This window comes from Trichosurus vulpecula, chromosome 5, assembly GCF_011100635.1.
Source record: "Trichosurus vulpecula isolate mTriVul1 chromosome 5, mTriVul1.pri, whole genome shotgun sequence".
Taxonomy (NCBI): Eukaryota; Metazoa; Chordata; class Mammalia; order Diprotodontia; family Phalangeridae; genus Trichosurus; species Trichosurus vulpecula.
In genome coordinates this window covers 20999389-21026826 of record NC_050577.1, presented here as the reverse complement: position 1 = coordinate 21026826, position 27438 = coordinate 20999389, and the positions used below count along the sequence as shown (strand labels likewise).

The 27438-nt window shown below is 46.5% G+C and overlaps 2 protein-coding genes across 2 annotated transcripts in view; one reads left to right on the top strand and one right to left on the bottom strand.

The window, feature by feature from the left end:
• PLEKHA8 (pleckstrin homology domain containing A8) overlaps positions 1 to 12568 on the bottom strand; it is a 45869-nt gene extending 33301 nt beyond the window's left edge. Inside the window, exon 1 of the mRNA XM_036761079.1 lies at positions 12518 to 12568. Coding sequence (XP_036616974.1) covers positions 12518 to 12557 — 40 coding nt within the window. The 5' untranslated portion in view covers positions 12558 to 12568. The remainder of the gene's footprint in view (positions 1 to 12517) is intronic.
• Positions 12569 to 16577: 4009 nt separating this feature from the next.
• Positions 16578 to 26583, top strand: FKBP14 (FKBP prolyl isomerase 14). The gene is made up of 4 exons (XM_036760456.1): positions 16578 to 16984; positions 19294 to 19445; positions 24689 to 24816; positions 25677 to 26583. The coding sequence occupies exons 1-4, from the start codon at positions 16788 to 16790 to the stop codon at positions 25833 to 25835; spliced, it is 636 nt and encodes a 211-aa protein (XP_036616351.1). The 5' UTR covers positions 16578 to 16787; the 3' UTR covers positions 25836 to 26583.
• The last annotated feature ends 855 nt before the right edge of the window (positions 26584 to 27438 follow it).

Sequence of the window (27438 nt, the reverse complement as noted above, 5' to 3'; positions counted from 1 at the left end):
CAGATTGGGGCTGGCAGGAGCCCCACGGATGTTCCTATTTAATTCTATGGCATTCTGGAAATATGGACTCAGTGACCTAGAAACACCTCTCATTAAACGTTTCGGGGAACAGATCAATGAGGAGCGAGAACCTGCTGAACCTTTCACTGGATTTAAATGCAGAACGGACAGGCAGCGCCGATGGGCATCAGGACACCACGTACGGCCAGCAATAGCTGATGCTGTCTGAATCAGGAATGACTCATACAAGGAAACTGGCACAGAGGGCAGAGGAGCAGGCGATGGTGAGCCTGCTTCCTGGCTGAAGATTCATCTGCATGTTCTGTGGCCATGATCCAAGAGGGGAAAAGTGGAGGGTCTGAGCTTGGGATACCTTCTTCTTTCTATGGGAGGCCTCGACAATCCTGGCTTCGTGGCCAAGAAGAAAAGGCCAAGGAGGCTCTTTAGCCTTGACCGAACCACCAAGGGTGGAAGCTACCAATTACTTTTACAACCGGGGCCAGGGAATGAGTTTCTAAAAGTCATCCTTGAAAATCTGTGAGCAGAATCCCTTTCCAGAAGGCAGCTGGGCCTGCTGCCCAGTCAGTATTCCTGCCTTTCCCTCTTTCTCTAGGGCAGGTGGAGGGAATGCCCACCTTTTAAAGATGGTCCAGAACTGAACAGGAAGAGAGTGAGGTAGAACAGAATGGTCCCAGAAGGCTCCGAGGAGGTGGGGCTTGATGGAGGGCTGCAAGGACAGGGAGAATTCAGATGGACAGAGAGGAAAGAGGAGCACTACTGGTAGGAAGAGAAGTATGAACAAAGACTAAATTACCCCAATCCTGATTGCCATGTTTATGGTTTGCTGGAAGTTTCATGTTGTTGCTTAAATATTTACCTACCTGCGAGTAAATGCTAAAGAGACCACGGAAGCTTGTACCTTTTTGTATCATCAAAGCTCGGTTTCCAGTTGATCACTAGCGGCACCTGAGTGGTTTTTAGCAGCTCCAACTCTGCTCCAACCCCTCCTCCTTCCTTCCCCAGCTCCCATCTACACACACCCCCGGAAGGCTGCTCCCAGCTGACTCACCTTGGTACAGGGTCTATGCCCCTTCTGCTTTTTTCTTTAAATTAATTTATTTAATTTTAGTTTTCAACATTCACTTCCATAAGCTTCTGAGTTTTAAATTTTTTCCACCTCCCTCCCCAAGACGTGTGCAATCTGATAAAGGCTCTACATATACATTCTTATTGAACAAATTTTCACATTAATCATATTGTAAAGAAGAATTAGAATGAATGGGAGGAGCCACAAGAAAGAAAAAAACAAACTGAAAAAAAAGAGAGAGCAAATAGTATGCTTCGATCTGCATTCAGACTCCATATTTCTTTGTCTGGCCAGGGATAGCATTTTCCATCACGAATGAGTCTTCTGGAGTTGTCTTAGATCCTTGCGTTGTTGAGAAGAGCTAAGTCTGTCAAAGTCATTGCACAATGTGGCTGTTACTGTGTACAGTGTTCTCTTGTTTCTGCTCATTTCACTCAGCATCAGTTCATGCAAGTCTTTCCAGATTTTTCTGACATCCTCCTGCTCATCATTTCTTATAGCACAATAGTGTTCCATTATATTCATATGCCACAACTTGTTCAGCCATTCCCCAATTGGTGGGCATCCCCTCAATTTCCAATTCTTGGCCACCACAAAAAGAGCTGCTCTAAATATTTTTGTACATGTGGGTCCCTTTCCCATTTTTATGATCTCTTTGAGATACAGACCTAGGAATGGTATTGCTGGGTCAAAGGGTATGGTCTATGCCCCTTCAAATCCTTCACTTTAGCCTTCAACTGTTCATAGAGCCTACTTACTTTCTCTAAATGGTCTCAGTCACTAATAGAGTTGAGGTCCTATAACATTTCTTCTTTTAAAAAAATTATTTAATAAAAAAATCAACAAAAATTTGCCTTCTCTTTCTCCTACCTCCTCCTGCTCCACAGCAAAAGAGAGAAAAACAAAATCCCTGGTATAGACATGTACCGTCAAGGAAAAAAAAAATCCTGGATTGCCATCTCCAAAAAAATAGGTCTCAATCTGTATTCTGAGTCCTTTACCTCTCTATCAGGAGGTAGGTGGCATGTTTCAACATGAATCCTGTGAAACCGTGCTTAGTTATTACGCTAATAAGAGCTCCTAAGTGTTTCAAGGTTGTTTGTCTTTACAATATTGTTGTTATAGAGTACCTTATTCTCCTGGTTCTGCTCACTTCACTTTGCATCAGTTCATACAAGTCTTTCCAGAGTTTTCTGAAATATCGCCATCATTTCTTACAGCACAACAGCATTCCATCACATTCATATACCATAACTTGTTCAGCCATTGCCCAATTTATTGGCAAACTCTTCCAACGCAAAAAACAGCTGCTATAAATATTTTTGCATATTTTTAGTTGAGAGTTTGTTTTTCTTAAGACTAATTTCTCCATCAATCTATCCTTCTTCTAATACCCTCCTGTCCCTTCTCCCCTTTCTGTCTTATTTCCTTATGTATTTCTGTACCCAACTGTGCCTTTCTTCCCTCCTCTGACCAGTTCAGATGAGAGGGAGATTAATCGCCACCCACTCTCCCACAGCCCTTCCTTTCTGTTAGTATAGACTTCTGCTAGCACAACCAGATTATGCGAGATAATCTTCCCTAATCTTCCTTTCCCTCCCCCATTTCCATGGTATTCCTCTTCCCTTCCCTTTCCATCCACTTTTAAGACCATCAAAACATAACAGAACCACTCCCAGGCCTTCTGTCCAACTGGACTCCTTCTATGATCTCTGATAATAGGGCTCAAAACAGATATATATGTCATCCCCCTATACATGAATGTAAGCAGTTTATCTTTGTTTAGTTCCTTATGCTTGTTTATTTTTTTATGTTTCTCTTGATTCCAGGGTTTGCACTTCAAAATTTCTATGTAGCTCAGGTATTTTCACCAGGAATACTTGGAAGTCTATTTAAAGATCCATTTTCCTCACTCTAGTATTATATTCTGTTCTGTACAAGTAAGTTATTCTTGGTTGTAATATATCCCTTACTTTCTAAGTTCCTTGAGAGTGAAAATTGCCAAATCTTGTATGATCCTGACTGCGGCTTGGATTCTCTCTTGCTGCTGACAGTATTTTTTTTAATATGGAAACTCTGGATTTTGGCTATAATGTTCCTGGGAATTTTCATTTGGGGCTTTCTTTCTGAAAGTGACTGGTAGATCTGTTCTAATTCCTCTTCGCCCTCTGGTTCTAGGAGATCTAGGCAGTTTGCTTTTAGGATTTCTTGAAATACATCCATTGTAGACCAATATGTTTCACTTTGTCTCTTTCTGTGTAAGTCACCACCATATTCTATGATTTCTAATTCGAGGTGTTGGTTCTTCTCCCTCAGAAAAGTTCTCCTCTGAGTCATCCCCAGTGCTGACTCAAGGATGCTATTCTTTCCCAACCATCGTGTGAATGTGAGCAGCCCCAACGCATCCCTATCAGATGCTGCACTCCGTTTAACAAGGATGCCATTAAACAGTGTGACTGGTCCATCAAACTAAGGCACGACCAACCCCAATCCATCCTTTTTCCTTCTGAGCTACAGCTGCAGATGAAACTATAAGCACTGGCCCCTACCCTCAAGGAACTGCCAATGGGGAAGATAAAGGAAATGGAACCCCTGTAGTGGGGTGGAAAGCACTGATTTTGGAGTCAGAGGTCCTGGGTTTGAATTCTGCCTCTGCCAGGTGACCTTGGGGAAATCACCACTCTGATTCAGACCCTCATCACCTCTTGTATGAACTGTGAAAAGGCTTCTCATTGATCTCCTTGACTCAAGCTTCTCTAATCCATCCCCCACCCATCTGCCAAACCAATAGCCCTCAACACAGGGCTTACCACTTTACTCTCCTTCTCAAGAACATTTGGTGGCTCCCTATTTCCTGTACCATATAATACAAACCTCTCTCTCTCTCTGGCATTTACGACCTTTCACAATCTAACCTGCCTTTAAGACTGACTTCTATTACTCTCTGTCTGGTTCCACATTTCACCAAAACTGACCCATTTGCTGTGGCCTCTACATGAGAGTTCACCTCCCGTTTCTGTAGGAAATGCCAGGAACGCTCTCCTTCCTTGCCTACATCTCATACGTCCCTAGATTTAAAGCAGAGCTTGGCTACCACCCCCCACCCCCTCCACCCCAACTATCAGTGCTCCCCTTTCCACCCCTGCCTTGACATCGTTTTATAGGGTCTCTGGCCTCGAATCCAGGCCTCCTGATTCTAACTCTTGGGCTCTTTCTACGGTGCCATCTAGGCCTGCCATCTCTAAAATCTCTACTCAAGGGCAAATGCCCTGAATGGAAAACCATTTCTATAGAGCTTAACCTTTGGCCCCGGAGGATCAGATTTCTGACCTGGGTTTCATCTCTGCATTACTCTCATGACCCTCTTCTGCCTCAGCTCTACAAAAAGAAGTGCTGAGGCCACACCAGAGGAGTCAGTCACCCTGAATGTCCCTCGGGGATCTCAAAAGTTTGAGAATCCAATCCATGCCCAAAACAGGAAGCCCCTTGATGACATCCACTCTGGCTGCTTCGTAATGACCCGAGAGATGAGGAACTCACTATTCCTGGAGGCAGGGACAGTCTGTGTCACTGTAGGCTGGCTCTAGCTGCTAGGGAGTTGTTCTGAGCATTGATCTGCCTCACTGTAACTTTCACCCCCTGGACGCTGTTCTGCCCTCTGGGGCCCAGCTGACCAAGTCTGTTCTTTCATCTCTATGACAACCCTTCAAATACCTGAGAACAGTCACCAGCATCTCTCTCCCTGCCCCCTCCCCTTTAGGCCCTTTCTTCTCCAGGAGAGCCATCCTCTGGACATCTTCAACCCAACACCATATGATGTGGTTTCAAGCCCCCTTATCCTCCTGGTCCCCCTCCTCCAAATGAGCTCCAGCTCAGTCTCTAGACCTGAAGACAATCAATCAATGAATAAACACTTATTAAGCACCATGTGCCAGGCACAGTGCTAAGCTCCAGACAATACTCCAGAAGTGGTCTGATCAGCTTAACTTCCCCCATTCTGGACAAGCTTCTATTGATGTAGAATATACTTGTATTGATACAGGTTTTTTGGCATTTATGTCCCAACATCAGAGTGTGAGTCTCAGCTCTGTCCCCAAGCAGCTGTGTGCCTTTGAGAAACCCACTGACTACCCTGGGCTATCGATACAAAACGATACAGCAAAAGCCAGAAAACTGTCTGGAACCTTTGCTCCAGTGATTCCGCCACTAAGGTTATACCCAGAGGACGTTACTGGCAGGAAAGAAAAGGCCGACGTGTCCTGAGATATTCTGAGAAGCATCATCCGCATCAGCAAAGCTAACTGGAAATAACCCACATGGTCTGTGATTCAGAAACAGCTGAACGTGTCACGGTGAAGGAGGGCAATGAAACATTTCCTGAATCGAGAGGCATGAAGAATATAAAAACAGAGAGAAGGACGGGGAGATCTGTACGAGGCAGCTCAGAGTAAAGACAGCCAAATTCTATCACGTTATAAATTATATCATACTATTTTAGTGTTTATTATAATATCCTATAAATTATTATACAGATATCACATGTAAATAATATTTATGTAAATAACAGCACCAGCAGCAATGGCAGAATCAGGAAATACACATACCGAAAAAGAAAAAAAAAGAAGCTTCAAAAGGAGACAAGGAAATAGACAAGCCGTTTGTCTCTACTTTTCAGGAGCTAAAGGTTCGAGACGGGATTTTAATCAGCTTGGCCTGACTCCAATTCCAGTGCCCAACTCACGGTGCCACTTGTGATCATGTTTTTAAAGAGAGGACAGATAAGGACTAGGCAGCTGGTGGGATGTGTGCTGAGGGACCCACTTCAACATGACCTGCACGGGCAGAAGGGATTTTTTCATCTGAGCGATGCCTGGACCAAGGACATCTGAGGCCCCCTTGCCCGGCGCTTCGTAAATGCTCTGATCTTCCATGTTCTCACAGAACATGCACAGAAGCACGTCTTTTGTGACAAGCCATATACGTTACAGGTTCTTTTTATAAAGATGGTGTGACGCGCTGGGAAAGACTTTGGACTTAATGTTTAAATCTGATCTCTGACACCTCGGAGCTGCATGACCATGGACGAGTCTGCTTTCTCAACAGTAAAACAGAGACAGCCAGAACTATAGTTCTTATTCCATACATGTGTAAGGATCAAATGAAGTCATCTGTGCCCAGTGCCTGGGTAAACCTTAAAGCCTTATGGAAAAGTGAGCCATGGTTACTGTTATTTACACAAAATCCCAAGTGAGCTGTAAGTCCAAGGCTACAATTTCCAGACTCTGCCCCGGGCACCTCACTCACCACCCAGATCAGATGGAGAGGTCAGCGTGGACAACACAAGCTGCCAAGCCCCGGCACTTTGGGGGCAGATGTCCTCCACCTAACAGCTTTCTTGTGTGTGTGTGCGTGTGCACCCATATGTAGTTTATACACACACACACACATATAGTTTATATATATATATGTATATATATATATATTTTATTTTCCCCAAATTACGTGTTAAAACAATTTTAAGCAATTTGTTTTATTTTACATTTTCAGTTCCAAATTCTATGCCTCACGACACAAAGACAGCAGACGATGGGATTCCAGGCACACAGCTGGAGGCCGGGCAGTCACACACAGCCTATCCCCATAAAATCAGGCCTGGGCCCTACAGCAGTCCTGGTATTTACAGATATTTGAATCTGCATGCTCTGTTCTTACCAGAAGAATGTAAGCCCTTAGAGGGCAGGAATGGGTCATTCCTTCTATTTTACTTCCAGTGCAAGGCACATAGTAGGTGCTTATGTTTGACCTGCTGATGCAGCATTTTCAAGCTCAGAAGGAATATCCCCAGAGAAATGATGGTTGTGAAAAAACACAGCCAATTTCAGAGGGAGATGTGAAAGCTGATCCTCTCGGTTTTCCAAACATCTCGCGTAAGCTCTATGGCAAGCTATAAGGTAGGTACCGTCTGCATTATTATCCCCATTTTACAGGTGAGGAAATTGAGTCTCAGGGTAGTTGCATGACTTGCCTAAGATCATACAGCTAGTGTTAGAGGAAGGATTCAAACCCAAGTCTTCCCTATTCCCAAAGAGGAAAATGACAAACCCTGCTCCCCATTCTGTGCTCTCCCTCTCCCCTGTGACCCCCAACCCTCTTCTCCATCCTCACCAGGCCCTCCAAACTCTCCACTATGAATCTGTGTTCTATGATCTAACCTGTGCTCTTAATGAGTAACTATGTCAACCCCATCCCCACCAAGAAATAAACTCCCTCTCTCCTCCAGGACCACACACAAAATTCAATTTGATGTCAAAGACCTTCCCGACCTGTCCAGTCTGCTCAGGCCTTACTCCTCTCCATGCACTGGACTCCTTACTGTTCTTTGTGCATCTCCCACCTCCAGGCATTTGCACTGGCTGTTCCCCCTGCCTCCCAGCTTCCTTCCTTCTCTCCCTCCTCTACCAGAAGACTTGCCCAGTCCCCCTTAATTCTAGAGCCTTCTCTTGGTTGATCACCTCCATCCTGTCACTGGACTGGGAGCTCCTTGAGGGCAGGGGCTGGTTTTTGGCAGGCCTCAGTTTCCCTAGCGGTTAGTACAGTGCTTGGCACTTAGCAGTCACGTAATAGGTGACTGCTGACCCGCATGCCTATGCTCACAACACCACTGAACAACTAACGCCCTTGGGCCCAGCAATGCCACTGGCAGGCCGGTGGCTCCAAAGAGATCGGAGGGAAAAGACAAAAATATTGGCAGATGCTCTTTTGGTCACAAGGGGCTGCCCACCCATCGGGGTTTGGCTAAGCAAATGAGGGCATGTGAGTGGACAGCTTCAGAGGAACCCGGACGACCTCTAGGATACTACTCGAAGTAAAGTCAGCAGAACCAGGCAGTTTATACAATGACGACCACATAAAAAACCCCACCGACACAGTGGCAAACTGTAATTCCAGAGGCCTGAAGCTAACGTGTGCTAGTCACCTGCTGTGGAAAGGAGATGGATTGAAGGGGGGTGAATCTCTGGACCTGGCCAGTGACAGAATTTGTTTTGTGGACACAGTTTTCCATTTATTTGTGTAGCTGTTGTTGTTATTGAGAGAGTGAGTGTGTGTGTGTGTGTGTGTGTGTGTGTGTGTGTGTGTAAAGAAGGAAAAAGAAATGCTTGTTAATTAAAAAAAAAAAAACTGGGGAGAGCCCTCTGGACCTAAAGTCAGGAAGACTTGAGTTCAAATCTTGTCTCAAACAATCACTATCTACACGGCCTTAAGCTAGTCGCTGACCGTCCCTGCCTTCCTTTCCCCATCTGTAAAATGAGAGGACTTGATGGTCACTAAGCTCTATATCTCTGATGCTGATGCCCCGACCAGAGAGAAAGAGCTGGACTCTAGTTCTAAATACTGAGGAGAAAAAAAAGAAATCCTTCTCTACCCAGGTCAGTGAGGATGAATTTTGATGAAAATTCATCGAGCCCAGGAAGGAAGGAGGCAGAGCGGCCGCCCTTGGCAGCCTTTTCTCCCTCATCTTTCCTAAGCGTTCTTTCGCTTACTCTTTTTGTAAACAGTAAAATGGAAGAGCTGAGATAAACCCGTGCCATGTGACACTGGCCCCAGAGAGCCTTCTGGAGACAGGCGGCTTCTTCAGGCACCCTGGCACTGCCCTCAGGACGACACCCCGTTTCATCACCAGGACACAGACAACATCACTTGGGGACAGTACGGGGAGAACCTGATTGTTGAGGGAATACATGTTTTGGCACTCTGAAATTCACGTGAGAAAAAAATGAGGAGGAGGAGGAGGAGGAAGGAGAAGAGGAGGAAGAGCAGAGACAGAGGAGATGAAGGGGAAGCTCTTCTACCAAGTGCATCAAGGTTTCTACAGCAGCTATTATAAATATGTCTAGTCTCCTTTTAGGGATGAAATGTCTATTATACACCTCAGCTGGAGATTTCATCCAAAGTCTTTTAAGCTGCTGAGCTTAAGAAAAGCGGAGATGGTCAGCCTCAGAGTCAGAAACACCTGGATGAGAGAATCCACATGGCGGAGTGGAATGCACCCTGCCTTTGGAGTCTGAGGCCCTGAGATCAAATTCTGCTCCTACCACTTTACTTTTGGGCCTTATCTTCCTCACCTGTAAAACGAGCGGGGTGAAGACGGTCTTGTCTAGCTCTAAATCTATGACCCGTATCTATCTGTAAATAGTAGAAATGAAAAAGCTTCGGGGTTTTAGTATCACAATATTCTCCCTCACCCAAAGATAGAAAACCCTTACAGCAAGAAATTTTAACAAGCATCTTGTCATTGGCAAGCCAACTAAGCAACTCAATGGGCTCCTGGCCAGGTGGCTGCTGCCTCTTCTGCCTAGAGCCTCCGGGTGATGCCCGTGGGTTGCAAAAGGCACTGGCAAAGGAGGGACAGGGAGGATGAAATTCAATCCATCCAAAGTTCTTAAGCATCTCACTACGTGCCAGGCATCACGCTAGGTAGGCATGGGGGATTCAAGGGCACAAAACCTGAATGGTTCCTGCCCTCGAGGAGCTTCCACTTTATGGGGCCAATATTTTGTAACAATAATGACGATGCTGATAATAGTAACAACAGCTTCCACGTAGGCACTGCTTTAACATCTGTGAAGCATCACAAATACATTATCTCATCTGAGCCTCATGATGATCCTGGGAAGTAGGTAGCAAACCACATACACTATTATCAAGCCGGTTTTATAGCTGATGAAACAGATTCAGAGGAGTTATGTGACCTGCCCAGGGTAACATAGCTAATAAGTGAGGGATGTGCGACTTGAATCCAGGGCCTCCTGATCCAAGGTCAGCACTCAGGCCACTCAGAAAAATGAAATGAAGAAGGAAGGGAGTTGGAGAGAGAGGAGAGACCAGGAATGGGACAGGGGGGAAGGAAGGGAGGGGAGAGGAGGAAAAAAGAAAAAGGAGGGGAGAAGAGAGGAAAGGAGGACAGAAAAGGGGAGGAGAGGGGAGGGGAGAGGAAAGGAAAATAGGGAAGAGAGGGGAAAGAAGGGGAACCTGGGGAAGGGGGGGAGAAGAAAAGAGAGAAGACAGAAGGTATGAGAAGGGGAGGGATAAGGAGGAAAGCTAACAGGCCACCAACAGCTGTCTTAGCCATCCCCTTGAGAACCAGCACAAGAATCACAGACTCTGGAGCTACAAAGACCATTCTGTCCAAGCCCTTGCCTTCAGGCCCAGAAGGCATCACTCTACCGATGAGGCTGGGGCTCGGGCTGCTCTCATTCATCCTTTTCTGGGGCCCCTGAAGTAAAGCAGGTCTCCCAGATAATCCTTCAACATTTATAGTCAACGGGGAGCCTATCACTCATTAAGCTGCTGCCACTGACACCAGCACCAAGAAACAGCTCCCTGGGTGGACCCAAGAGCTTCCCCACTGTGCCTGGGGAGCATCCACAGATTCACGTCTTCCCCTGGCTATGGAATCGTACTGGACAGGCCCTGAGAGAAGAGATGCTCAGCTATCTTAACAACCCACTACCCAAATCATGTTTCCCTGAATGTTACAGCTTGATGTACTGTCCTGGAAAAACAAAGAGTCAACGTCCCCTTCGGGAAAAATAGTGGGGACTTAACAACTTTCTAACATAAACCAACATTCCTAAAATACCAGATTGTAATGGATATACCACAATACAGGGGAAAGAACTCTGGGTCTGGAATCACAAGTCCTGAGTCCAAATCCCAGTGCTGGGTGACCCTGGCTGAATCACTCGCCCTCCTTGGCTCTGGGTTTATTTGTAAAAGGGGGAAGGGGATGGCTCTCCAAGTGTGGTATGGTGAAAAGGGCCCTAGATTGGCACGTAGAGGATCTGTCTCTGGCGCTTACTCCTTCAATGACAATGGCTAAGTCCCCTGTCTAAGCCTCAGTTTCCTAACCTGTAAACCAGAGGTCCTCTAAGGTCCCCCCCAGCTCTGGAACTAGGATCTTCACAGCACTGTTTTGAAATGTCAAAAACAAATATTGAAATTTTGACCCAAATTTGGGAGGCAATGTGTGTGTGCAGAGAACAGACTTAGTACCCCCTTCACAGTAAAGGTGAACAAGGGAAAGGGGGAGCTTGCTGTGACAGGAGACACTTTGCCAGCTCAGCGAATCATGCCCATGGCCAACAATTAAATCCAAATTGATGGATGGCACTGCCAGGGTGACCTGGATACAAGCAAGGAGAACCAGATCCCATTCATTAGGAAGGAATGTGGAAACCCCATTCCTGGGAAGTTAGCACACCCTTGGGACCACTTGTCTCCCCCTGCATTGGAGAGAGGAGGGGTCCTCAAATTCATACAGCCAAATCATATTGCTGTTCAAGTTGTTTTTTTTTTTTTTTTAAGCAAGTGAGACCAGAAAGAGAAAGCCCAGTTTATCTGGAGGGCTACTGAGTCTAATCTCCTGGCTAGGTCACCACAACACTGCGTATGGGTAATGGAGCTGGCCAGGAAAGTTCCTATGGAGAATTGTTCCTGTAGTTTATTTAGGGCCTCAGTGATACTAATACATATGTAGATGTCAGAATGGGATCACAAAAAAAATGTGACCTCCAACCCCCATGACCATGATAATTCAGAAGGCAAGGATTGGGATTTGGAGTCAGGGGGCCTGGGTTCCAATGCTGACTATAATTCACTTTGGGTTTGACCATGAGAAAGTCACTCCGCCTTCCCCAGCCTCAGTTTCTCCAAATATAAAATAAGGGGGTTGGCCCAAAGTCACCTCTGAAGTCCTTTCCCACCCTAAATCCGAGGCCCTGAGATGAAAAGCCACCCAATAAGGGGCGTGTGGAAGGGCAGAAAGAGACAGGGTCCCACTCGGGTGACCAGTGATGTGACCTTGAGCAAGACAAGGTCTGGGCCTTGGTTTCCTCATCTGTACAAAGGAAGGGGCCCGGACTAAGGCAGCAGGGGCTGTAGTCAGAGCTGCTGGACACTCCCATCCCTACCTGCGTGACCTTTGGCAGTTCACTTCCTCGTCCACGCAAACTCTACCTACCTGACTCATCTTGGGCTAACCCCCACCTCCCTGGGCTGGGTGCCTCAGTTTATGAGATGAGGGTACACAGTGGCTTGACCCCTCCGGGGCTCGAGTTCCTCATTCATAAAAGGAGCTGGACACAGCTGACCCCTCAGATCCCACCGAGGCCGGAGGCCCAGGGGATCCCTCCCATGGCCCCTTCTGGCCCTAAATCGGTGACCCTTTGGCTGTGTAAGTTCCAGGGTCCCTTCCAGAGCTATGTCCAAGGCTCGACGACCAGAGGGCCCCGCCCCCCAAGATCCCCGCCCTGGGACACACCCCTTCGCGAGCCTGGGCCTCAGTTTCCCCGCCCGTCAAAGGCCCCTGTTAGATCCAGGTCACGGGAAGCCCCGCCTCTGTCCCCCAGCCGCGGGGGGCTCCCCGCTCACCGCTCAGGTAGTTGGTCCACTTGTAGAGCACTCCCTCCATGGTGCGGGGTTCCCGGGGCCCATCCACCCGCCGCCGCCGCTCTCAAGCGCCCCGCAGCAGCCGCCGCCGCCGCCACTGCCCCAGGCCACAGGGACTCCCGGGAGGCCGCAGGGCCATCGCCCGCCCGCAGCGGCCCGCACGCCGAGGCCGGGGCCGCCCTCGGGAGCGGGGCTTGCGGAGCTGCCCAGGCTCGCTCCCGAACGCTCCGAGCCCGGCGGGCCGCGGGGCAAATCGGAGCAGCGCGTGGCCGGGCCCGGCGGCCAATGAGCGCGCGTCGCGCGCGAGACAATGTATCAACGTTCCAAAAGTGCAGCGAGTTCCCGGGCGAGCCCCGCCGCCCGCCGCGCCCGCAGCAGCAGCAGCAGTAGCAGGGGCAGCAGCTCCGGCTCCGATCCGGCTCCGATCCGGCTCCGGCTCCAGCTCCAGCCGCCGCCGCCGGCCGGCTCCCTGCAACCTCGGGGGGGCCGGCCCGGGACTGAGCACGCTCGCACATGCCCAGTGCGGCCAACCGCCCCGGCGCCGCAACCCGGAGCCGCGCGATCCACTTCGGGTCTTCGTTCCCACGCAGCCCGCGGCAGGACGGGGCTCGTGGAGGGACGGCCTTGCCCAACCTCCGCCAGGCGCCCAATCCGCCTGGCTCTGCCCGAGAAAAGGCGGGTCCGCCCAAGCAACTCACCTGAGAAGCGGGCAGCCGCGTGGGCTCCTCCGGGGCGGGCCTTGCGGGGAGCTGGGTCGGGGGAGAGGGGTGGTTCAGCCCTTGCAGACACAGGCGGCATTTAGAGACGCTTTAAAGTTCGCAAACTAACTCTACGAGCCCGGGCCGCGGCGGGCACGTGGCTCCATCCCCCTTATTGGGATCTGGGTGGGGAAGCGTCTTCAGATCTCTCCCGGCCTCCTAGATGTGGAGCTGGGAGAGGCCAACCCTCATTTTCCAGATAAGGACATTGAAGCCCCGGGACGTGGCCCCATAAGCCGCAGAGCTGGCATTCCAGCCTGGCTCCTCGGACTGCCAGTGCAACCAGGTACCCACTTATGTGAGCCGGCAATCCCGTGAAACCCCCGCACCAATTCGAAGTTGTAACTATGTAAACAGTGGCAATGAGTTCCAGCCCAACAGAAATATTCAGTGCGAATTCTGATAGGCAAACGTTTATCGGGTTATGATTTAGGAGGGACCTGAGAGATGGTCGAGTCCAACCACCTCATTTGCAAAAAAGAAAACCGAATCCCCGAGAAAACTCGGTGTCTAGCGAGTGAGGTGAAAAGAGCGCTTGCTGCTTTCAGGGGCAGAGGGAGCTGGACTTCACTCTTTCCTTTTCTGTTTGCCCCCTGTAGTGACCTTGGACAAGCCCCTCAACCTTAGTGACCTCCTTCATAAAATGACAGGGTTGGGCCAGCTCATCTTGAGGGCTCTTTTCAGCTCTGAAATTTTGGTTTGCCCAAGAGTGGCATGGCTCCTAAGTGTTCGAACAGCGGGGGCAACACTTATTCTAAGATCCTCTCTCAGAAGCAGGTTCATTTTGCCCGTTTGTCCCAGAAGGATCATATTAATTTATCCAGAACACTGTGTACATTTAAATGCCAAGTTACGGCTATTGATAAGGAGAGTTGGCATGTGTGTGGGGATGGGGTGGTGTAGATAGGACGCTAGGAGGGAAAGAAAGAAAGAACACTGAGCTTTCAGTAGGAAGAAAATAAGCCCATGTTCTGTGTTATCTGTACAGTGTGCTCACATCTAATGCTTTGGTTTAGCCTTTTAAAGTTCACAAAGTTACATTCTGCAATTAGGCAAGCCACAACTTCTTCGGACCTCAGGGTTTTTGTTTTTTTTTTTAAATCTTTAAAATGATCTGATAGTTTCTACCATGGCTCCGAGCTCTAAACATAAACTCTATAATGTGCATACAAATCCCTCTCTTTAGGAACCTGCCCCCACTTCCCCAAGCTTATGGTGGTGAGGGCATCCAGTACCTCTCTACCTCTCAGAGTTGCTGTGTGTTTCAAATGAGCCTATGTAGGGATGTAAATTGCTTTGTCAACTCCAAATTGCTGAATAAAGTCATCAGTAATGGTGACGATGCTTTTGGAAGACGGATCCCTCACTTTTGTCTTGGAGTCCATAGCATCAGGTCTGGCACATAGTGGTGGTGGTGTTCAGCTGGGGGCTCTTCCTGATAGGCTGCACCATAGCACCCTATTCTGATGTCATATCTTTTAGCATTTCAGTACTATCCTTGGGGTTTTCTTGACAAAGGTACTGGAGCAGTTGGCCATTTCCTGCTCCAGGAGACCACCTTTTGTCAGAACTTTCCACTATGACCTGTCCATCTTGGATAACTGCACAACATAGCTCATAGTGTCATTGAACCCTGGAATCCCCTCCACCATGACAAGTCAGTGATTGAGAAGGGACATAGAATAGATACTTTATAAATGCTTTATTATTCTTCACCACGGCATCATTATTCTGCTTAAAGTAACAGCTTGCCTGAAATTTAGAGGGTATTTTTGGGAAAATTTATATATACATATATATATTATATATGTATATTTAGGTATGTATAAAATCAATTTTAACATTCTTTTTTTTTAATTTTGAGTTCCAGATTCTCTCCCTACCCATCCCCCTCCTTGAGAAGGGAAGCAATTTGATATAGATTATACTTGGGCTGCTGAGTGTTGAAATGAATAGAGGGTGGGCCTGGAGTAGAAAGTCTCATCTAGACACTTACTAGCTGTGTAATCCTGGGCAAATCACTTAACCCTGTTTGCCTCAGTTTCATCATCTGTCAAATGAGCTGGAGAAGGGGAATGGCAAACCACTCCAGTATCTTTGCCATGAAAACTTCAAAAAAGGGGTCAAGAAGAGTTGGACAGGATTGAACAACAACATACGTGTGCACTCGTGCACTCATGCCACATATATCTCCACATTAGCCATGTTGAGAAAGAAAACGGAACAAAAGAAAAAATGAAGAAAGTAAAAAAAAAAGTATGCTTCTATCTGCATTCAGACTGCATTGGTTCTTTCTCTGGACAGCATTTTTCATCATCAGGCCTTCAGAATTGTCTTGGATCCTCGTATTGCTGAGAGTAGCTAAGTCGTTCACAGTAGATCATGGTACAATATTGCTGTTACCGTGTATACAGTGTTCTCCTGATTCTGCTCACTTCACTTTGTGCGATTTCATAGTAAGTCTTCCCAGGTTTTTCTGAAGTCATCCCTCTGGTCATTTCTTCTGGCACAATAGTACTTCTTCACAATCATTTATTACAGCTTATTCAGCAGTTCCCTAAGGAATGGGCATCTCCTCAATTTCCTATTCTTTGCCACCACAAAAAAACCTCATAAATCTTTTTGTACATATAGGTTCATTTCCTTTACTTTGATCTCTTTGAAGTGCAGACCTAGAAGTGGTATTGCTGGACCAAAGAATATGCATCATTTTATAGCCCTTTGGGTATAGTTCCAAATTACTCTCCAGAATGGGTGGATCAGCTCACAACTCCACCAACTGCACATTAGCTTCTCAATTTTCCCACGTCCAACATTTTAGACAGAGTATTTTGACCGTGTTCCTCTATACCCACCCCCACCCCCCCTCCAATTCCTCTACATCAGTTCCAGGATTTTGGTCACTTAGATGGAAATCTGTCTGAGCCCGCAGATGTTTGTATGGGGCCTCCCTCCTGCCTCCCTTCTCCCAGCCTGGCCTGTTTCTCGAAAATGCGGAGCTCTGGAATCCCGGCTTCGGGGCTCTGCATCCATCCATTCCCTGGGTAGACCAGTGAGCATGCTCCAAAAAGCCAGCGCCGGCTCTGGTTGCCAAGCAACACATCCCCTGGATACGCTACGTTCTGAAGGAGGCCGATCTCATTTGAATGGGCTGTACTCATTGGTCGGTGCAGTAGAAGGCTTGGGAGAGCGACGGGAATAGGAGCCTATGACCGGCCGCTATCCCGAGACCGCCCCAAACAAGAAGAGCCATCCCAAAAGCTTGCTGAATTTAACCCTAAGGTACCCACTCTGCGTCTGCAGAGTTGCTTGCGGGGACCAGTGTGCCACGTCTACGGAGACCGGGAGCCATGAACTTGGCCGGGAGCAGAGCTTCCCCCAGACCTTAAACTGCGTGCATTTAGTCCAAGCAGGCATTAATTTCATGTAGTCAGGGCGCTTTCCCCCGGAGCGGCTCGCTTTGGAAGGACGCCCGTGCTGCTGGCCGGGGCACCATGAGACTGGTCCGGTGGCTAACCCTCCTGGCCACCCTGCTTGCCCTGGGGAGGGGGGCACTGATCCCGGAGCCCGAGGTGAAGATCGAGGTCCTCCAGAAGCCTTTCATCTGCCAGCGGAAGACCAAAGGCGGAGATTTGATGCTGGTGCATTACGAAGGCTACTTGGAGAAGGACGGATCCCTGTTTCACTCCACGTAAGTGATGGGGCGGGGAAGGTGGCCAGGTAACTGGGGTGCGCCCGCCCGGACCAGAGGGACAGTGGACCCGATCTCGTGGCTGGTGAAGGAGCACGGGTGGAAAACTCCCAAATCATTTAGTAAGCTTCCTACGCTGCATGGTTTCATAAATCCGGAATTCTTGGGGGAGGAATCTCCCTGTACTTAAGGTCCTCACCTTCTCTGCAAGTTAGAGTCTTGATAAGTTGCCTAGAGCACGCTGCCAGCCTAAGGGATTTGTCTGGAGGGGCACAGAGTCGATAGAACCCAAGGTTCTGCCTCGGAGGCCTGCACTGCACGCTAGAGACAGAGAAAAAGATGAGACACCCGGCCCTTTGCCCTCAAGGAGCTTGCGTTCTACAATAGCACACATTTATACGCGCTTATCAAGGCTTTGTCAAACACTACATAGATTATCTCATTCGATCCTCACCACACCACTCTGAGGAAGGTGCTGTTATTGTCCTCATTTCGCAGATGGGGAAACTGAGGCCGGAGGGGTCCACCCTCCCAGTTGATAAGAGTTTGTTCCAGCCCCCTTTTCACATTGCCTTTAAATATACGTATTGAATTTACATAATTGCTTATCTTATTGTTTCTAATCATTCGTCTATCCTTGACTTCCGAAGCCAAGACTATTCTTTGTTCTTCTCCAGTGTGAGGTCTGCTAACCCAGGCTACTTCTGCTAACGGCTAGCAATACTCTGCTGCTTTGTCCCGTAGAAAAATAAAAAAAAATTATGGTCAAAAGGCATTATCTGAATACAAGCTAGAATTGTAGGATATGATCCAAGCCCCTCAATGTGGAAGAGGAGAAATGGGTGCCTCGAAGTTAATCTTCTCAGTCTGGGTAGCAGAGCCAAGGATAGAACCCAGGTCTCTTGGCTCCCAGCCCAGTATTTCTTCTTATCTGACCCCCTACTGCTCTTCAGCTTTGGCCGACTTGCTGGTGAATCTGATTTGTGGTTAAAATTCCCCCATGCAGTGGAAGGAGCCCTTTTTGGGAGTCAGAGGAGCTGAGCTTGGATCCCCTCTTTTACTTGGTAACTATGTGACTTTGGGCAAGTCACTTAAGCTCTGAAGGGGGCTGGACCTGATGACTTCTAAGACCCCTCCCTTCTCTCACTGTGTTTGTGACTGTCCTATGTGCTTCAGAAGCAAAATATGCTGGAATTTCCTTGGATTTTAAAAGATAAGTGAGAATGCTCCACACTTGGGCTGTGTTCTAATTAATTCAGCAGAGGTCTATTAATTCAGCAGGACCAACTGTATTTGGAGCCTGGTGCTGGGGAGATACAGAAAAGAGGGTCAGTGGTGAGCCACCGGGCATTTATTGACTGTTGACACCTGAAGAGTAAAAATCAATCAACTACCATTTCTTAAGTGCCTACTATGTGCCAGGCATTCTTCTAAGCACCAGGGACACAAAGAAAGACAAAACCAATGGCTGACCTTAAAGAGCTCATATTCTGGTGGGGGAGAAACATGGGAATAACTGGGTATGTCCAAGACACAGGCAGAGTAGATGGAAAGTAACTTTTGAGGGGATGGTTCTAGAAAAAACAAAGACCCATGCAGGGATTTTTTTTTGCTTGACTTTGCATATCTGTTGCAAAGATTTTGTTTCTTTTTTGTCCCTATTAAAGGCAGCTAGGAAGGAGAGAAAATAAATGATTGTTAACTGAAAAATTTTAAGTTTTAAAGAGTGCCTGAGGCCTCTGGGCCCAGGGAGAATTCTGAGGGCAGTGGCTGGTGTTTTTTCCAGGGTACTTCCTTTCTCTTTCCCCATGACAGGCAGCTCTGCTATAGCAGAAGACTTGGGGTTGGGATACCTAGAACCCTTCTCCTTCCTCCACTCTCTGCACCAGTTCTTTGGTTTCCAGATACCACAGTCTTGCACTCATGCACACACCCCTGCCTACATGCATGTGGCGGCTGAGCATGTATGCATGTGTGCAGGTGATCGTTCATGTCTGACCACCCTTTGTCTCTCTCTTTCCTTCACAGGCTCCCCCATCTCTCTCTTTCCTCTCAAAGCTGCCCCGAAGTGCCTCTTCCTATTGCTCTCCCTGTAGACGACCTCCTTCTGTGCCACTGGCCTCATGGGGAGTGAGCAGCTATCCTCGGTGGGGTAAAGTTGTTTTGGGGGGGAAAGAGCAGGTTTCACCCAAGGTAAAAGGAAGGAGCAGCATTCATGGACCTCGAGGAGAAGATGGGGTGACTAGGAAGCAATTCAATGAAGCCAGGAGGTACACTGTGACGATAACTCTCCGTCTTCTTCTCCTTAGCCACAAACACAACAACGGCCAGCCCATCTGGTTTACGCTTGGCATCCTGGAGGCTCTCAAAGGTTGGGACCGAGGTCTGAAGGGCATGTGTGTGGGGGAGAAGAGGAAGCTCACCATCCCCCCAGCCCTCGGGTATGGAAAAGAGGGCAAAGGTAATCTTGCCTCTTGGTTCTTCTTTTCTTCTGTCTTCTCTCAGTAGCGCTCAAGTCTTTCTGCTTTGGGTTGAAGAGGAAGACTAGAATCTTCCCCCCTTCACCATCATCATCACCACCACCATCATCCCTGTCACCATCATCATCGTCTTGTTATTCATATGAATGTAATTATTGTCATTAACATTGATATAGTAAGTTATATTTGATAACATGAATAACCTTTAATCATATTACTATTCATACCAACATTATTATTGTGGTTATTATTAATAGTAATAATAATCAAAGATGCTGGACCTGTGATTTCATTGGTATAATGGACTCCCAGATGAGAAAACTCCCCCTACCACTTCATTTTGGCATCTTCTCTACATATTATACTCATGTCCAAAGTAACAGAGAAGTTAAATGACTTCCCCTCGGCCACACATACATCCCAAGTGGGACTCGAACCCAAGTCTTTCTGAGTCCAAGGCCAGCTTGCTAACCACTGCACTGAAACTTCAGATCCCCCAAATAGCTGGCATTTATATCATGCCTTGGGGTTTACAAGACATTTTATGCAGAACATTAGAACTGGACAGATCCTCAGGCTCTCTACTCCAACCCCATCATGAAGACCACTCATAGCATGCCCTTAGCATGGTACCGGACACACAGTAGGTGCTTAACAAATATCGATTGATGGACTGATGAGGTGATCATTGATCTAGGGCTGGAAAAGACCTTAGTGATCATTTCTTCTAACCCCCCTCGTTAGACAGATGAGGAATCTGGGCCCAACCCAACAGGCTGGGAGTAGCTTCCCTCGCCATCCCTCAGAGCCCTGGGCCTCCTTCAGGCTTCTGTGGCGTTTAGAGCCTGGAAGAGACTAGATTGGAAGTACTCTCCAGGTGACCATTCCTCACAGCAACTGGGTAAGGAATGTAATCTAAACATTATCTTCCTTATACAGATCTGGGGCTTGAATCTCAAGGTAAGTGACTTGTTAAGTCACAAAGCCACTGTTCCATCCCCTCCTCCACGCCTCTAGTATGAAGGCTGGGTCAAGATGATCCAGAGCTTTGTGACTTAGTTCTGCTGAGTGTGCCTTCATTGTTTGTTTGTTTTTAAATTAATTCTCTGTACCAGTGCTCAAGCATGACTATGGAACCTGATTCCAAATGGCAATCCTGCCTCTGACACATTCTGCCTGTGGGACTCTGGGCAATCTGCATTAGTAGAAGGAATCTCCACACCAGAAGTTCCTCTCCACATCAATAATAACATATGGCTAGACCAAAAAAAAAAAAAGAAAAAATTATTCTTATTCTTATTATTCCTTTGTCTTCCTCTTCTCCATTTCATTCACATGCCCTGCCCCTAATTTATCTTTTACTTCATTTCTTTTTTGTCGTTGTTTTTGTTTTGCATTTTTAAAAACATTTAAAGTTTTGAGTTCCAAATTCTATCCCTCCCTCCCCCCTTCCTGAGAGGATAAGCAATCAGATATAGGTTATATATGTACAATTATGTAAAACATTTCTTAAGTGCATTTCACCTTAATCTTTCTATGAGTTGGTTTATTCGCTCTTGGTTTTTTTTTTTCTTACTGTTTTCTCACACTCAGATATACCCCCTCCCAATTTTTCACTTTATGACAAAATGTTTCCCTTGCTATGCTCACCTTCCCTTCCCTTGGCTAGACATTGCTAAGACCTTCCCATTTCAATACATTCTGTTTCTTTCCCAGGTGCGTATACATTAATCCCTTTTAAGGATTCCACATTTGTGTTCCTGAAAAGGGAGTTGCCGAGCTAAGCCTCTTCTGACTAAAAGTAAAACATTCTTGTGTCTATAATTAGATTCAAATCTGGAAAAGAAGATCAGTCACCCAGAAAATGCCTGCGTTGGGGTTCAGACTGGTTTTGGGGATGATAAGTGTGTTTTTAATGTTTCTATAACATACCTAAGCTGTCTTTCCTCTCTCCTCTGCCTTTAACAGGGTGTCCACTATTTAACAAACCCCTGCCTAACTCTGCTTCCCTTCCCTGAAACTGACCTCAGTGAAACTAACATGCCTAACACTGGACTAACACCAGCTCTTTTAGCCCTGGGGTTCGTGCCTACTTTGGAAATCGACTGTGGTTAGGGAGAAGCTGCTGCTGGCTCCCCGGCCCTGATTGGGAACACCTTTGAGTGGACAGAGTAAGTCTTGTTCTCCTTGGGACTAATGACCCTCTAACTCTCCTTTGTGCTCGTCTGCCAGGAAAAAAAATGCTTGGAAATGTTTACCCCAAACTTTTGAATTAAATATAGGGAAATATTTGGAAGAGGGGGTTCATTTTTCCTGAGAAGCTTTGGAGGGCTCCAAAAATCCTTAGAGACATTTACCCCTAAATTTCAGATTAAACGTATTTGAGAGTATTTGGGAAAGGGGGTTCATCCTTCCCAGGAAGATTTGGGGAGGGGCAACTAGCTGAGACTTTCAGTTTCTTGCAGCTCACATCTTCCTTTTTCCCAGTAAGTGCTTTTTTTCCTCCTTTTACTACTGATTTCCCCCATTTCCCAAGAAGTTGCTTGAGTTATGTGGCTTTTATGATGGCTTCTAGTTGAAGGAATTTGTTTAGGTTAGAAAAGAAAACAGTCCAAGAGAAGTTAAATGTCTGAGGTCTCATAGACAGCAAACAGCAGGGCTGGAATTTGAACCTAGGTCCTTGGGTTCCACTAGACCAGGAGTGTCAGATTCACAAGCAGCCTGCACAACTTCCCAGGGAGGCCAGAAGCACATTAAAACGTAATTGAGCAATATTTAACAAGATAGTTAAAGACATAATACAGCACAGATCAAGTAATTTGTGGGTCTCTAAGTCAATATGCTTCCTACTTCTATTTGAGGGCCACCACTGGACACTCCATATGTTGAGATTGGGGGAACCCACAAACATTGTTTTCTTTCTTTTTGTAAATTCCCATTTTCTTCCATTTTTCTTATAGCAGGGCATCCCTAGAGCCACATTTCCGTATGAAACAGAAATAGGTGAGGTGTCTCATGGTCCATGGAAAGTTCTGCCACGTTCTAGAGTCACCATGGAAATTTAGTAGTTTTGGCCTCTTTGACCTCATCTGACAGTTGACTGTGTCATGGGACTGCTATTCAGTTAGTCAGTCGATGATCATCTGTTAAGGACTCCCTCTGTGCCAGGTACTGGGGCTATTTCATGTGATGTTATTGACCCCTGATTATGGTATAATGGAGAAAGCACCAAGTCTGGAGTCAGGGGACCTCGGTTCAAATCCCACATCTGACACTGGCTGGCCGTTCAACCTTGTCTCCCTTGGTCTGTTCCCTCATGTGAAAAGTGGAGGTTGGACTAAACAGACTCTAAGCTTCCATCCAGTTCTAGGTCTGTGATCCAGAGCTTTCTAAATTGGGTCTCCATGATGTGGCTTTATTCTTTGAAAAATAAAATTAATAAAACAATTTTAATAAAACTTTTTCTAATAAAATTAAGGGCACCAGAAATACCAAAAAAAATTCCAAAGCCAAACAGGATTTTTAAAGCTGCCGTTTTGGCTCTACACTCATCTTTTCTTCTCCCTCAGTTTAAATAAAAGGTCCTGTTTAGATAGGTGATTGGGTCCTAGCTTTAGAGCTATAGCCGTTAGATTGTAAGCTCCTGGAGGGCAGGGACTGTCTTTCTTTTCTTACTTGCATCCCCAGCACTTAACACAATGCCTGTCACATAGTGGGTACTGAATAAATGACATGGATTCATTTGCTGGCCCTAAAACCAGGAATCGTTCTCCAGTGGGGGTGCCCAGTTGAGCCAACACAAAGAGGAAGGAGAGAACAGAGTCAGGAAAAGACGTGGGGAAGAGGCAGGGAACACAGGAAGAGAAAACAGAAAAAAATTTAGCAGCTGTGGCCATAGGTCCCTACTACTCTTTTAATTAATAAGTTGAGGTAATTATGTCTGTCTTTGCTCTTGTTCAATTGTTTCAGTCGTGTCTGACTCTTTCTTAGCAAAGATGCTGGAGCCCTTTGCCATTTCCTTCTCCAGCTTATTTTACAGATGAGGAAACTGAGGCAAACAGGATGAAGTGACTTGCCCAGGGTCACACAGCCTATAAGTGTCTGAGGTCAGATTTGAACTCAGGGCCTACTGGCTCCAGGCGCTCTGTGCCCTGTGCCAGTTTTATAGACTCCTAGGAGGACAGAGCGGGAAGGGGCCTCAGGTACAATCGCCTCAGTACAGTCCCCCAAGCTTACAGATGAGGAAACTGAGGGTCTTACCCCAACGAGCTGGTCCTTGCCTACTCCTCAATTGTGCTGATTGTATCTTTAGGCTGACGATAATAACTGAATACTTAAAAAAAATTGGACCAGATGACTCCATTAATGTAGGGGATTCCCAGGTGAGGAGTCTCCATCTGTCAATGCAGACTGGCACCTGCTCTTCAATCTAGAGTCCAGGCCACTGAAAACTTTGACTTGCTCAGGGTCCCCCAACTCATGTGTATCTGAAGTAGAAATTAAAACTCGGGTCTTGCATCCCTCTGCTTCTCAATTGACTATTCTATAGCGCTTTTCAAGCAAAGTGCTTTCCCTAGGTCACTTATTTTGATCTCAGAACCATCCAGGGAGGTTGGTGCTACAGAAGATAAACTGAGGCTGAGAGGGGCCAAGTGACTTGCCTGGAGGCACCAGCTAAGACATGTTGGGGTGGGATTCAAACCTACAACTTGCTGACTCTGAGTTCAGGACTGTCTTTGCTGTGCTATAGTGCTTAGGGTACTATAGAATTGAAGGGCATTGGGTACATGGTTCTAGTTGAGTTGAACTAACTTCTAGCAGTTTATTAAATAACAGGAGGGAAATCTCCCCTGAGAACGTAGCCCAGCTGCACAAATGAGATTTCCTGTTTCGTTCATTCTGTTCATCTTAGCTCTGAGCTGGGCAAAAGCACTTGAGTCCTCCCAATGATGGGGGGGGGGCGGTGTGTGTTTCTGGATTAGAAAGGTGAGATCTTTAAGAAGCAGACCACCCTGCTCCCTCCTGCTGATGAAGGGAAGTGAGCTCACAGCCGTGACTCAAGACAGGACCTCAGACCCCTATGTCACTCACTATGCTCAGTACATTTGCCGCTCCCCCCCTCCACCCATTTGGCTAAGGGGCTATTTTGTCCAGATTCATAAATCTTCTATTTTTAAAGCTAAGCCATTTCAGTGAAAGCTTCTTTTTTCTTTACCCCTGGCAGGTAAAATTCCCCCAGAGAGTACACTAATATTCAACATTGATCTCCTGGAAATTCGAAATGGACCAAGATCCCATGAGTCATTCCAAGAGATGGATCTCAATGACGACTGGAAACTGTCTAAACAAGAGGTGAGGTGGCCATTGCTTGGCTGAACACCGATCAGGGGTCTGCGCTAAGTCTAGCACCAATATTGTGGGCTCCTTGTGAGGGGGAAGCCCAAAGGCTGCTGAAGGAGGGGTGAACCAGCTCAGATCAGAAGTGGGGCAGGTCAAAGCTGCTGTGCTGATCAGTGGTGGGATCAGATTGAGAATGGCCACTGTACTTCCAGCCTAGGCAGGGACACGGAGACCCAACCTCCCAACCGCCAGCAACAGCAACAACAAAAATACAAGGTGACCATTTCTTCTGTCAAAAATATTTCATATTTAGTTAGTTCCAAAGATTTGCAACTTCCTTGAAGTGGGTGCACCTTCCTCTGATGCAGATTGCATCAACCAGACTATATATCTATCAAAATATGCCTTGTTATAACCAGGTAGTTAAATTTATTAAGAAAAAAGAGGGGGAGATTCCCTTTAGTAAATAAAAAGTGTTACAAAAATCAATAGCGTTTTGATTATTTGTTATTTAAATCTCCATTTCTAAAATAGGCACGTAGGTGGAGTAGTGGATAGGATGCCAGGCTTGAAGTCAAACAGATCTGAGTTCAAATCCTGCCTTTAATACTTAATAGCTGTGAAATCCTGGGCAAGTCATTTAACCTCCATCTTGCCTGAGTTTCCTGAGTCATAAAATGGGGATAATGATAGCCCCTCCCTCCCAGGGCTGTTGTGAGGATTAAATGAGAACGCTTAATGTGCTATAGAAATGCTAGATAGTATTACTAATAATAAAACAGCCTGAAAGATGTGTTGGATGGTCTTGATTAATAATTCCCAAGTCATAGGGCCAACCTTTTCAAGTAGCATCATGATTCTCTCTTTGGCAGGTTAAAGTCTATTTGAAGAAGGAGTTTGAGAAGCACGGGGCCTTGGTCAACGAGAGTCACCATGATGACTTGGTGGAAGACATCTTTGACAAAGAAGACGAGGACAAAGATGGATTTATATCTGCCAGGGAATTTACATACAAACATGATGAGTTGTAGAGAAACATCCCTCTGGTGCGCCCACGCGGAGGGTGGAGAATTTTTGAGCCTTATTTTCTAGCGATGTTGATTCTGTCTGTTGAGTTGGTATCTATTCATCGGAAAGAGGTAATTGTCTCCTGCTGTGCGTCTTTGAATATTAAAAGAAATCATTTGAGCGAGACTGCTAACTGCCCCTTTCCCCCTAATGAGCTGTGGACCTAGGGGAAGGGGAACACTTTGTTGTAGAATCATAGATTTAAAGCCGGAAGGAACCTTGGAGGCCATCTGGTCCAACCCTCCTATTTTGTTGATGAGGATACCGACACTCATAGAGGGGATGGGTCTTGTCCAAGGTCTCTGGGGGCCTCTGAATCTGACTCCCAGTTTTTGTAATGTACTTCAATTCCTTGTCTTTGAGCACACCAGCCTGTCTCTCATTCCCATACCTGCAGCCTGACATTTAACTAGCTTGCTCATAATTTTAAAAGATGGCGGCTGTAAACATGCCTCAGCATCAGATTTAATTAAATCACAAACCACACACTCGGCTCTTTACCACCCACCATTTTCTAGAAGTTAGATGCATTCTATTGGGAAAAGCCAAGGCTGTCTATGTTCATGGTGCAATGAAACTGCCTGATTTTTTGTTTTGAATCTATACGTGAAGAACTGAGGAAAATGTTTATTCAGGTTGTTACGGTTGTTTTATTTAAGAAGTGTGTGAGTAGCTAAAATGAGAATAAAAAATTATGTGTGCTTTGTAATATTCAACAGACATTTACTAAATACCTCCCAACACTGGGGATAAGAGACAAAAAAAGAACCAATCTGCCCTCGGGGAGCTTATGTTCTATGGGGAGGGGGCGGGGAGACAACACAAACACATAAACAAATACAAAATAGAGACAAAGTAATTGGGGGGAGGGAAGGCACAGGCAGCCGGGGAGGGAATCAGAAAAGGCTTTCTGTAGGAGGTGGCAGCAGAGCTGAGTTCTGAAGAAAGCTAGAGAGTCTGCCCAAGACATAAGTGGCAAACTACCAGGTGGTTTCTGGTACTTACCACATCTGTGACTGGGGCAAAATGGTAGGAGGGGAAAAGTGTAGTAGGCAGCTTTTGCCCCACAATGATATGTTTATTTGAGGATAGCAGATACATTGCATTTGTCAGGAAGTAAATCTAAATAAAATATGTCACAAGTAGAAAGTCTCAGTAGAGGAACCAACAAGATGTGGCCAAAGACAAAGGGAAGATGAATTTGAGACCAAGTCTTTGGGCAAAAACTTCCATTAAAGGAAGATGAATGCCATTAGTATTCATTGGTAGAGAATATTTACGACAAGAAGCTGCTGTGAATTCAGCTACACGTTTCTGTGCATTTGTATTTTATTAACTACGACAGCACCTACATATATTTTGAAAAATAGTTATGTATGAGGCACTATTCACAAAAGCTCAGAAGCCGTTTAGGGCAACCCATAATGGAACAAAAATCCATCTCTACAACACACCTAACAAGAAGTCTCTAGTTAAAGACCTCCAGGAATGGGGAGCTCACCACCTGTCGAGGAAACCTATGACACTCCCAGAGGCCTCTAATCTTTGGGAAGTTTTTCCTTCTTT

Coding starts and splice junctions, on each gene's coding strand:
- FKBP14 (XM_036760456.1), top strand. CDS start 16,788: ATGAGACTGGTCCGGTGGCTAACCCTCCTGGCCACCCTGCTTGCCCTG. Junction 19,446..24,688: donor GTATGGAAAAGAGGGCAAAG/GTAATCTTGCCT, acceptor TACCCCTGGCAG/GTAAAATTCCCCCAGAGAGT. Junction 24,817..25,676: donor GGAAACTGTCTAAACAAGAG/GTGAGGTGGCCA, acceptor TCTCTTTGGCAG/GTTAAAGTCTATTTGAAGAA.